This window comes from Rutilus rutilus, assembly GCF_951802725.1.
Source record: "Rutilus rutilus genome assembly, chromosome: 13".
Classification (NCBI taxonomy): domain Eukaryota; kingdom Metazoa; phylum Chordata; class Actinopteri; order Cypriniformes; family Leuciscidae; genus Rutilus; species Rutilus rutilus.
This window is the reverse complement of record NC_140218.1, coordinates 24,284,482-24,296,976: the sequence shown is the minus strand read 5'-3', so window position 1 is coordinate 24,296,976 and position 12,495 is coordinate 24,284,482. Positions and strand designations below refer to the sequence as shown.

Genomic DNA, 12,495 nt, shown 5'->3' with positions numbered 1-12,495 from the left:
TCAATGGGAGTCGTGCATGACGTCACAACCGATCTAGAAAGGATAATGGGCGGAAACGAGAGACGGACAAAATGACCAGAGCTAACGAATGCATTTCTGAACGTGAAAGCTGCTGTGTTTTCATTGTCAAAATTATTGAGGGCAGTTGTATATATGTGGTATTGTAAGAAAACGCCAAGGTGCGTGCTGCTAAGTGATGGCTGATGTATCGTTTAAAAATAAACAACAAAAAAAGAAGAATCAAAAGTTACAACGAACGCAATATTTAAATTATTTTGACAATACATTAATTTATAAAAATGTAAGCAGTCCGCTACGTTGATGTTATAAAGTTGACGTTTGATCGTCAGCCAATCCAAACGAGGTATCGTTGTAATCTCGTTTTTTCTTGAACATCGCGAGAGCTCAGTACGGCCTTTCTCCCCGAGCTGCTGGTGAGGAAAGTGTACACATTCAGGTAAAATGCAACATTTTTACATCATCGACTTGTTACTCCAAATGTCGCCAACGAGTCGTAGTGTGTAAATGCTTGGAGAATATTTGTGTTTATTAACGTTCATATGTGGTTGTTGTTACGTAAAGTATTGAATCTGTTGTTGTCTTCTATCCAGCGGCACAGGCTTCAATGTTATGATACAGGCCTTTATAATTAGAGCTTCCGGTCATCATAAGCGCAAATGTCATCTTGCTTGATTTCAGTAACATTATTGATTTATATATATATATTCTCATTGTATATTCACTGATTCGTTGGCGTTTTCTTTAGATTGTTTCGTTGCCCTAGTCTTTCTCGAACTAAAAGCTTTATAAAGTAAACATAATAGTATGCGTTTATATCAAGAGTATATGCAGACTATACACTAACAAATATGTATTTTAAATGACCTTAATTAAACTAATTTATTTTACTTAGATGAAGATTATAACTGCGATTATAACAACCCATACATAAAAAAAGTGTCTAGCTTTCAAGCTGCCTTTTTTTCCCATAACTGAAACTATAATTTAAAATTGTATGTATGTATTTATTATTATTATTATCTTATTATTATACATCATGTTTGTATTTTATTTATTTTTGTCTGTGCAGAACACTTCATGATGAGTTATGCTGAAAAGCCAGACGACATAACACGAGATGAGTGGATGGAAAAGCTCAATAATGTTCACATTCAGCGGGCAGACATGAATCGACTCATTATGAATTATTTGGTGACAGGTAAGCGGTCAACTGACCACTTGTATTTATTCACCATACATTGCAGCTTTAATACAAGTGTCTGTAGATCTTTTTCATAAATTGTTTGTTTTTTATTTACAAAGAGGGTTTTAAAGAGGCAGCTGAGAAGTTTAGGATGGAATCAGGCATTGAACCAAGTGTTGATCTGGACTCTCTGGATGAAAGGATAAAAATTAGGGAGATGGTCTTGAAGGGACAAATTCAAGAGGCCATTGCACTGATCAACAGTCTGCATCCTGAGCTGCTGGACACTAACCGCTACCTGTACTTTCATCTTCAGGTAAAGCAGATCAATTATTCATTTGACGATTCTAATTGTGTGGACCATTTGTTTAACACGCATTTGCAGACACTGTTTCGGTTGATTGCATCTGAGAAAATCTCAATGTAAATGCATCTGACTAAAAATAATATTTCAATTTCGAAAAGTAGATCTGTTGCTTTATCATTCAGAACCTAACAAAACATCAAACCAACTTAAAGGTGTGGCTTAAGAGTCCAAAATACTATTTGGGGCCACTGTAAGTTGTTCACTTTTGGACTTTTATTTTGTAAACTGGCTGTTAACCTATTAATATATATGTATATAACACTTGCAAAAGGTTTTGCACTGTTTCATAGTGAATCATAGATTTGTAGGTTTTAGAAAGACTGTCTGATGCTGAATCACAGGGGAATGATTCCAAACTTACAACAAGTGCTTCCTTCCTGTAGCAACAACACCTGATTGAGTTGATTCGCCTGCGGGAAACTGAGGCTGCATTGGAGTTTGCACAGACACAGCTGGCTGAACAGGGAGAGGAAAGCCGAGAGTGCCTGACAGAGATGGAGCGCACCCTTGCACTCCTGGCTTTTGATAACCCAGAAGAGTCACCCTTCGGAGACCTGCTTAACATGATGCAGAGACAGAAGGTAACATATTGTTTTACATAAAACAACCGTCATTTTTTAAAAATCTTATTTATTTATTGAACCTGAAACCAGTACAATTGATGATATGCTGTCTGTCTCTTTATAAACGTTGTTATTTTAATATATTATTAAAGGGATAGTTCACTCAAAAAAGCTTACTATCCCTCTATAGACAGCTATGCAACTAAAATCTTTACGCTTCAAAAAGTTCATAAAGAGATCGTAAAACTAATCCATATGAATTGAGTTTACTCCAAATTTTCTGAAGAAACTCGATCACTTTAAATAATGAACAGATTTAATTTAGGCTTTTATTCACATGTAAACTTTGATCATGCGAACATAAACAGAAGCTCTACCGAACCTGCTTGACAAGCGAGAACAAACCTCATTGGTTCTTGTTGAAGCTCAAACGTGCTGTGTAACATGAGAATGAACCTCATTGGTTCTTGCTGAAGCTCAAACGTGCTGTGTAACATGAGAATGAACCTTATTGGTTCTTGCAGAAGCTCAAACGTGCTGCGTAACACGAGAATGAACCTTATTGGTTCTTGCAGAAGCTCAAACGTGCTGCGTAACATGAGAATGAACCTCATTGGTTCTTGCTGAAGCTCAAACGTGCTGCGTAACACGAGAATGAACCTTATTGGTTCTTGCAGAAGCTCAAACGTGCTGCGTAACACGAGAATGAACCTTATTGGTTCTTGCAGAAGCTCAAACGTGCTGCGTAACACGAGAATGAACCTTATTGGTTCTTGCAGAAGCTCAAACGTGCTGCGTAACATGAGAATGAACCTTATTGGTTCTTGCAGAAGCTCAAACGTGCTGCGTAACACGAGAATGAACCTTATTGGTTCTTGCAGAAGCTCAAACGTGCTGCGTAACACGAGAATGAACCTTATTGGTTCTTGTAGAAGCTCAAACGGGCTGCGTAACATGAGAATGAACCTCATTGGTTCTTGCTGAAGCTCAAACGTGCTGCGTAACACGAGAATGAACCTCATTGGTTCTTGCTGAAGCTCAAACGTGCTGCGTAACACGAGAATGAACCTCATTGGTTCTTGCTGAAGCTCAAACGTGCTGTGTAACATGAGAATGAACCTTATTGGTTCTTGCAGAAGCTCAAACGTGCTGTGTAACATGAGAATGAACCTTATTGGTTCTTGCAGAAGCTCAAACGTGCTGTGTAACATGAGAATGAACCTCATTGGTTCTTGCTGAAGCTCAAACGTGCTGCGTAACACGAGAATGAACCTCATTGGTTCTTGCTGAAGCTCAAACGTGCTGTGTAACATGAGAATGAACCTTATTGGTTCTTGCTGAAGCTCAAACGTGCTGCGTAACATGAGAATGAACCTTATTGGTTCTTGCAGAAGCTCAAACGTGCTGCGTAACACGAGAATGAACCTTATTGGTTCTTGCAGAAGCTCAAACGTGCTGCGTAACACGAGAATGAACCTTATTGGTTCTTGCAGAAGCTCAAACGTGCTGCGTAACACGAGAATGAACCTTATTGGTTCTTGCAGAAGCTCAAACGTGCTGCGTAACACGAGAATGAACCTTATTGGTTCTTGCAGAAGCTCAAACGTGCTGTGTAACATGAGAATGAACCTCATTGGTTCTTGCTGAAGCTCAAACGTGCTGCGTAACACGAGAATGAACCTTATTGGTTCTTGCAGAAGCTCAAACGTGCTGCGTAACATGAGAATGAACCTTATTGGTTCTTGCAGAAGCTCAAACGTGCTGTGTAACATGAGAATGAACCTTATTGGTTCTTGCAGAAGCTCAAACGGGCTGCGTAACATGAGAATGAACCTTATTGGTTCTTGCAGAAGCTCAAACGTGCTGCGTAACACGAGAATGAACCTTATTGGTTCTTGCAGAAGCTCAAACGTGCTGTGTAACATGAGAATGAACCTTATTGGTTCTTGCAGAAGCTCAAACGGGCTGCGTAACATGAGAATGAACCTCATTGGTTCTTGCAGAAGCTCAAACGTGCTGCGTAACACGAGAATGAACCTTATTGGTTCTTGCAGAAGCTCAAACGTGCTGCGTAACACGAGAATGAACCTTATTGGTTCGTGGGTCAATGACGTGACGCCTAAATTTTCTGTCCGATTGCATTTTTTCAGGCAAAAACGGGTTTAAATGCATAAAAAGATACTGCATATTTGAAGTACCTCTTCCATGTATGTACTCACTTTAACTCATCAAAAACCTTTACTTATTTGTTATTTTTTTTGTTATTTAAAGTGTCAAAACATCATGTGGTGCGACCGTCCGGCCATAACTTCTGTTTAGAAAACGTCTTTGAAATTACTCTGAATTTATTCAAATTTATTTTCTGCACTATTTGGCATGATTTCCAAAATGTTTTGTAATCCTTTAAAAAAATTCAAAGCATTTGTATTTATATTTCCATCATAATATACAAACAAACTTTGTCCGATGATGTCCATTTTATGAAATATCATGTGGTGTGACCATCAAGGAACTACCATTTTGGGACTTTAATGTTGAAAACTATTCAAACACAGGACGTTACATCATATACCAATTTACCAAGGACCCATGGAAGCAGCAAGCAGGTTTGTAATTCTCTCAAATTGGAAAAAAAATAAACCTCTGTAATGGTTGGTATGTAGTTGCCAAATTTGGATGTCATGTGGTATGACCTCAAAAAAAAAAATATATTAAAGTTATTTCTACAAATATATATTTGTATTATACATTTCATAGTGACCTTTTTTTGGGAAGCTAGCTTGTTTTGTATAGGTGGCCAATTCTGTGCCTGTAAATTTTGAATGAATTTGAAAACATCATGTGGTGCGACCAAATATCATGTGGTGCGACCACTGCAGACTGTTTTCCATGACAGATATATGTCCTAGATTGGCAGTTTTATGCTTTAATATTCAATTGACAGTTTATATACAAAAAAATACTTTAATTTAGTATCATTTGGAATAGATTTCTATGCTATTTGGGATATTTTCTTCATATATTTCAAGTTTGTTTACTCTTTGTACAATATGAGAAAAATGCAACAACAAAAAATTAGAGCATGTAATTTCAGTTTAGTAACTAAGCATTTAAACTATTTGAATCTATTTTACCAGATGCCACTGCCAAGCGAAAAAATTCTGACCCTGCAGCAATAGCGGAGTACCTTGATAGGAGAAGAGTGAAATATTATTACAGTATAAAATATCTGTTTTCTATGTGAATATATAGTAAACTGTAATTTATTCCTGTGATCAAAGCTAAATTTAATCTTCAGCATCTTTAATCCAGTCTTCAGTGTCACATGATCCTTCAGAAATCATTCTAATATGTAACCCTAGACCACAAAACCAGTCACATGGGTCAATTTTTTACAATTGAGATTTATACATCATATGAAAGCTGAAAAAATAAGCTTTCCATTGATGTATGGTTTGTTAAGATAGAACAATATTTGGCCGATACAACTGAAAATCTGGAATCTGAGGGTGCATTGAGAAAATCATTGAGAAAATCACCTTTAAAGTTGTCCATTTATGTTTGCGATATTGCTATATTCACTCATCAAAAATAAATATTTTATATATTTATGGTAGGACATTTACAAAATATGAAACTTGATCTTTATTTAATATCCTAATGATTTTTGGAATAAAAGAAAAATCGATAATTTTGACCCATACAATGTATTGTTGGCTATTGCCACAAATATATCCTGTGCGACTTGTGACTGTTTTTGTGATCCAGGGTCACTAATGATTTGCTGCTCAAGAAACACTTCTGATTATTATCATATTTTTGTGGAAACTGTGATACATTTTATATGTCAGGATTATTTGATGAATAGAACGTTCAAAAGAACAGCATTTATTTGAAATAGAATCTTTCGTAACATTATAGCCTAAATATCTTTACTGTCACTTTTTATCAACTGAATGTGTCCTTGATTAATAAAAGTATTAATTACTTAAAAAACTATTGACCCCAAATGTTACCTGTATTTTATGAAATAATTTATATCTATAACATTATTATTTGTTAGAAAGAAATTCTAAGTCAAGTTAAAAGAAATGGTGCACTTGTGTTTTTGATGTGATTTTTATTTACAAAAAAAGTTTATGTTCAGGAAAATTCTGTGAAATTTGTATGAAATCTGGTTTAAAACAAAAAATTTTGTATAAAATGTATTGTTCATTGATCTCTTTAAATAGATTTTTAACTATATAAGGTCTTCGTGTCATTTGGAGCGACCACTTATCATGTGGTGCGACCAATAAAAGCAATCACTGTATTAAATGTAAAATAAAATATCTTATTTCTGTGGCTGAAATATGAATCACTGATACAGTATGCTTTAGTAAATTATATTTTTAAAACATTTATATCACTTTTATGTGATTTACAGGAAAAGTAAGTCTGTTAACTAGATTTAAGAAGGCAACTCAGAAATTATAGACCAAAAAACGAGATCATTATTTACAAAAACTCAAAAGAAATGCAAAACTTGGTTTCTAAACACTTTAATTACTAAGAATTTGTAAAAAAAAATGTTTAAGCATGTTAAGGAAATTAATTAATTTTAAGATAAATCACAGTCGCACCACATGACATTTTTTAAGGCTATGGACAATTCATCTAGTTGAAAAAACACTAAAATCACTTAAATTGAATTTTTTTAATGAATTTAGGTGTACACAACATCCTTCATGTTTGAACAATTGCAACAGATATTTTTTTTTTTGTATTTTAAAATTGACCTGTCGAAAATCCTTATACGTCATTGACCCTCTTGCAGAAGCTCAAAAGTGCTGTGTAACATGAGAATGAACCTTATTGGTTCTTGCAGAAGCTCAAACGTGCTGCGTAACACGAGAATGAACCTTATTGGTTCTTGCAGAAGCTCAAACGTGCTGTGTAACATGAGAATGAACCTCATTGGTTCTTGCAGAAGCTCAAACGTGCTGTGTAACATGAGAATGAACCTTATTGGTTCTTGCAGAAGCTCAAACGGGCTGCGTAACATGAGAATGAACCTCATTGGTTCTTGCAGAAGCTCAAACGTGCTGCGTAACACGAGAATGAACCTTATTGGTTCTTGCAGAAGCTCAAACGTGCTGCGTAACATGAGAATGAACCTTATTGGTTCTTGCAGAAGCTCAAACGTGCTGCGTAACACGAGAATGAACCTTATTGGTTCTTGCAGAAGCTCAAAAGTGCTGTGTAACATGAGAATGAACCTTATTGGTTCTTGCAGAAGCTCAAACGGGCTGCGTAACATGAGAATGAACCTTATTGGTTCTTGCAGAAGCTCAAACGTGCTGCGTAACACGAGAATGAACCTTATTGGTTCTTGCAGAAGCTCAAACGTGCTGTGTAACATGAGAATGAACCTTATTGGTTCTTGCAGAAGCTCAAACGTGCTGTGTAACATGAGAATGAACCTTATTGGTTCTTGCAGAAGCTCAAACGTGCTGCGTAACACGAGAATTAACCTTATTGGTTCTTGCAGAAGCTCAAACGTGCTGCGTAACACGAGAATTAACCTTATTGGTTCTCGCACTTCAAGTGAACATGCTTGAGCTTCTGTTTACCACAGCTGATGTGTGAGTTGGTGAATATTTATATGTGAATAAAATTCAATCTGTTCATCATAAAAAGCGATCGTGTCTCTACAGAAAATTTGGACTAAACCGCTCGATTCATATAGATTAGTTTTCCGATCTCTTTATGAACTTTTTGAAGCGTCAGAGTGGAAGTGGCATAGCTGTCTATGGAGGGACAGAAAGATCTTCATATGTGTTCCGAAAATGAATGAAAGTTTGGGTTTGGGTTTGGAACGACATGAGGGCGAGTAATTAATGAGAGAATTTTTTATTTTTTGGTGAACTATCCCTTTAAGTATGGTATAAAATAAACATCTGCCACCGACCAGTTGCGGATACCTTTTACACATTGGCAGATAAAGGTAGTTTATATATTTGAATTGAAAAATAAAAATGTCTGATAAGAAATCTGAGTGGCTAGTTAAAAAGTGCATTCATCAGCTGTACTACCATTTAAAACCAAGCGTGCCGCACAAGCCCTGAAAAGTGAAGCCAAAACGTCTCGATCGCCCCCCGGTGACTGGTCCTAGTATAGGTCATAAGCCCCGCCTCCCCGTGTTTTTCAACGGGACGTGAGACCAACTAAACAATTAAATTACACTTCAAATATCTTTTTTCCAAAGGTGGTTTCTTTCATTTGGTGTCGTTTGTATCACGCTGATGTAAGTTCAAGTGTCTGTTTCAAAAATAAGTTGGTTTTTAGTTAGTTACGTGATGCGGTGGTGTAACGTCATGATTGACAGCTGTGATTGACAGGTTCTCGAGCGAAGTAGTCACTGAAGCACCAACGGACATTTTTTCGGGATCTTCGGAGGACTGAGGAGATTGTATTTACTTTATTTTAATAAGTCTCTTGTCGTACTGCAATCAATTTCTAAAAAAGTGTGCAGAATGCACTCTCCCTGAGTGCATTCTGCGAGCGAGAGGGCGGAGCGTTGATTTCGCGGCTTTACTTCCTGCTCACTACTGCGCAGGTCTGGTCCTGAGATCGCTACTGCGCAGACTCAAGTTCCAATATGTCAGCGCCATATCGGGACACTGGCGGCTTCAGTTCTCACCAATGGAAGAGAGCGAAGGGGCGTCATCCATCTTTTTTACAGTCTATGTTTAAAACCATTACAAAAAATAAATAAAAAATCTCTTTGAAAAATCTTTTGAAAGTCTTATGCTCAACAAGGCTGTATTTGTTTGATCAATATATTAAACCAATGATATTGTAACACATTATTACAATTTAAATGAACTATTTTCTATTTCAATATAATTTAAAATATAATTTATTCCTGCACTGGCTTAATATTTTTGTGGAATCCGTGATGCATTTTTGCTATCCTGGAAATCCAGACCTAAATCTAAAAGATGAATGGTCTGGCGTCGACTAATGAAAATCGGCCAGCTCGAGGGGCAGCACCAAGCATGCATTTGAAAATCTCACTGCACGCAATTGGATAACACTACGACCAATCACATCAATAAACCCCATACGCTTAGCTACCAGCGGAGCTAACTGGTAGATTAGACTCTTACCGTATCCGGTCGGCAAAACAGCAAAAACGCCCTTCTTGCAAAGGAACGATTCGAGCGCCATCTTCTGTTCCTCTTTTAGAGAAAAAGTCGAAATCTTTCATTGTAGCGGCCAAAGCCGTTTCAAACAACTGGTGTTCGTCCATAGCCATCTTGCAATGTTTACTAATGACTTCGACGTCGCAGCGCTGTCGTCATCTCGCCTCTGGCCCGCCTATATCAGATAACCCGATGTGATTGGTGCAGCTCAGATCGAGGGGCATATTTAATGAGCATCATTACTCGGCGCCAGAGTAATTCGCTGAGCAAATTCGACTTGGATTGGATTACCAGGGTACATTTTTGCAGGATTCTTTGATGAATAAAAAGTTCAAAAGAAAAGCATTTATTTGAAATATATATATTTTGTTAACAATGTAAAAGTCTTTGTTGTCATATTTGATTAATTATATTCCTGTTAGATATAATTTCTTGCTGGTATTAATTTATATATGTATAAAAAAAAAATGTAAATCTTACTGCCCCCACACTTTTGAAAGGTGGTGTACTTTGGCCAGTAGGCAAAAGGGTAAATTATGTCAATGTGAAATTTATCCTATGTACTGTTTTACTGTAAATTATACATCAACGCTTATTATTTAAAAATATATATATATAGTTTGTCTTTTGTAATCTGTATCAAAATGTAATAACTCTGAAATTACTTTCCTTTTCTGCAGATGTCACTTGATATGGTATTTGTAGACTGTAATGAAAGGCATCATTTATTTAAAGGGGCTATATGTAGAATTCAGAAAACCTTGTTATTAGTGACATCGGTGGCCGGTATGTGAACTGCAGCCAGCAACTTATTGCTCGAGCACGTAACATACTAGAGACTGAGTGTGATTAAATGCCCGATATACTCACAGCGAAGTTCTTTTTCACTCATTGTTTAGATGTATATGTAAATATGTGCTGCATGCTTTCCTCTCAATACACAGAACAAAAATTACAGTGGTGAGAAAACAGCAATTAAGAAGCATCTGATCATAGTGCACCAGGTCTGCAATTTACCCGCATTATGTTGACAGATGAGGCCATTAAAATTACACTGTTATGGTAGTTTGATTATAAAGTAGATGATAGATCTGACTATGTGAGACTATAGTTTGACTTAATCCCTTTTCTTTGCATGACACATTAACATTACAGTACAGAATGGCCCTTTCTGCATTATCCCAAACGCATTAATTTCATGTCATAGAACGGAAGAGAGGATCTCGGGAGCTCACATAAATAACACATCCATTTGATTTTGAGAGTCCTTCACATAAAAGTCAGTCTACAGGCTTTCGTTACAATCTGTTCAAACAATTGCAATAAAAAAGCGATTAATGCATGACCATTTTTACACATAGCCCCTTTTTAATCTGCCAGTGATTGACAGCATGTGGTCCTCTATAACAGGTGTGGAGCGAGGTAAACCAGGCAGTGCTGGACTACGAAAACAGGGAGTCGACACCGAAACTTGCCAAACTCCTCAAACTGCTGCTGTGGGCTCAGAACGAGTTGGACCAGAAGAAAGTCAAGTACCCCAAAATGACAGATCTTAGCAAAGGCACCATCGAGGACCCCAAGTGAAAACGAACCAGCATCTCTATGCTTGCGTTCTGCGGGGAACAAAAACTGACGCTTTCCCTCTCTTTAACTATTTATACTCAGTGACTGACACTCAAACATCCTTTTATCAACCTTTTGTTTTGTTTACTCGTCGCTTATCAGAGACTTTGCATTAAATGGGCTGTGGAAATGAGATTAAGATTTAAGGATGACTTCTAGCCAAAATGGAAACACTTTTTATCGCAGATGGATTTCTGTGATTTTTGTTACCACAATGTTTGACTTGCTGAGCTGAATTGATAGCATTTTAGCCGTTTTGTTTTTGCAGAGGATTATTATCTTTCTATTTTGTCAGCGAAAGTCTACAAATACAGTTGAGGACTGAACCACACTATTTAGATTTACCGTCTGTTTGACTGTGTCCTCTGATGTGAGGTACCTAAGGCACAATAGTGGTGTCATCAAGGACAGTGAATTGATTGTACCAATACGATGAACGAGTTATGTGTGCTTTCACAACTTTTATTTGCAGTGCACGGGTATACATTTTGTATGCGTGTAAAAGGGCCCTGTCAAAGAAAATCTGCCCTTTTGAGTACTAATGTTATTGCATTATAATGTTATAAAGTCATGTGACATTGTTTTCTACTGTACATTGTCATAGTATTCCTGCTTACATTGACATTCAATTGTGATTTATAGATATTGCAGAGATCAATTTGTAAGCTTCTGAAATCAGATGCTTTACATAGGTATTAAATATTCTTTTTTTAATCCCCAAACTCTATTTGAATATCAAAATGGCTGCTGTTGTTGAATGTTATGGCCAAATACTTATGCTGTGATGCCTAATTAAAGGTTGCAGAAGGGTATTTTTTTTATAACGAATTAATATGTGGTGAATGAAAGCCACCCACATGGGCTGTCTCATGACTGATTATGATAATTGCTTGCTGTTGGCTGGTAAAGACGCAACCTCAGAAATTACACTTCAAATGAGTCGGAAGAACAAGAATCTACTATGACAACTTGGATTCTGACTTGTAAAAGTTTATTTCTTTAGCAATGTAATCTTGTGCACGTAATGGACAAGATTATTACCCTAGGGCCTACGATTATTTATTTGTATATAATACAGCGATATATCCGATCTTTTGAGTCGGATCTTTTTAATGATTCAGATAAACCGGTTCACAAAGCGAGTCCAAAGGAGTCGTTAACTTAATAGGACTGATTCGGTTCTCAGCTGTAATTGACTGGACTGAACCTAATCATCTCTATCAGACGATGTCTGATTCATTATAAAGCGATGCATAATAGATTTAACCAAAGATTTTACTGATAGGCTTAAAAGTAAGTTACTTTAATATATTATTGCGTTGAAATGTTACAAAAATAAAGCACATGACTTGATTAATAACGTTTTATCAACATTTCTATGGAACAGAGTTAGTTTAATAAACAGAAGTCTGTAAAAGAAGAGTGAAAACTTTTTTCAGTCAGATGTTAACGAGTGTTGTTTAATGTAAAAGCTAATTATGTTAAAAACTTTTAATGAGCTGAACTATGACTGCAACAAACCAAACTGGGATGCTTGAATTTACATTAAGC

General features: G+C 36.5%; 1 protein-coding gene across 1 annotated transcript; it reads left to right on the top strand.

Annotated features, from left to right (window-relative positions):
• Nucleotides 1–6: 6 nt before the first annotated feature.
• On the top strand, nucleotides 7–11,537 carry gid8b (GID complex subunit 8 homolog b). Its single transcript, XM_084427854.1, has 5 exons — nucleotides 7–457; nucleotides 1,091–1,219; nucleotides 1,324–1,520; nucleotides 1,955–2,152; nucleotides 10,732–11,537. The coding sequence occupies exons 2-5, from the start codon at nucleotides 1,099–1,101 to the stop codon at nucleotides 10,903–10,905; spliced, it is 690 nt and encodes a 229-aa protein (XP_084283980.1). The 5' UTR covers nucleotides 7–457; nucleotides 1,091–1,098; the 3' UTR covers nucleotides 10,906–11,537.
• The last annotated feature ends 958 nt before the right edge of the window (nucleotides 11,538–12,495 follow it).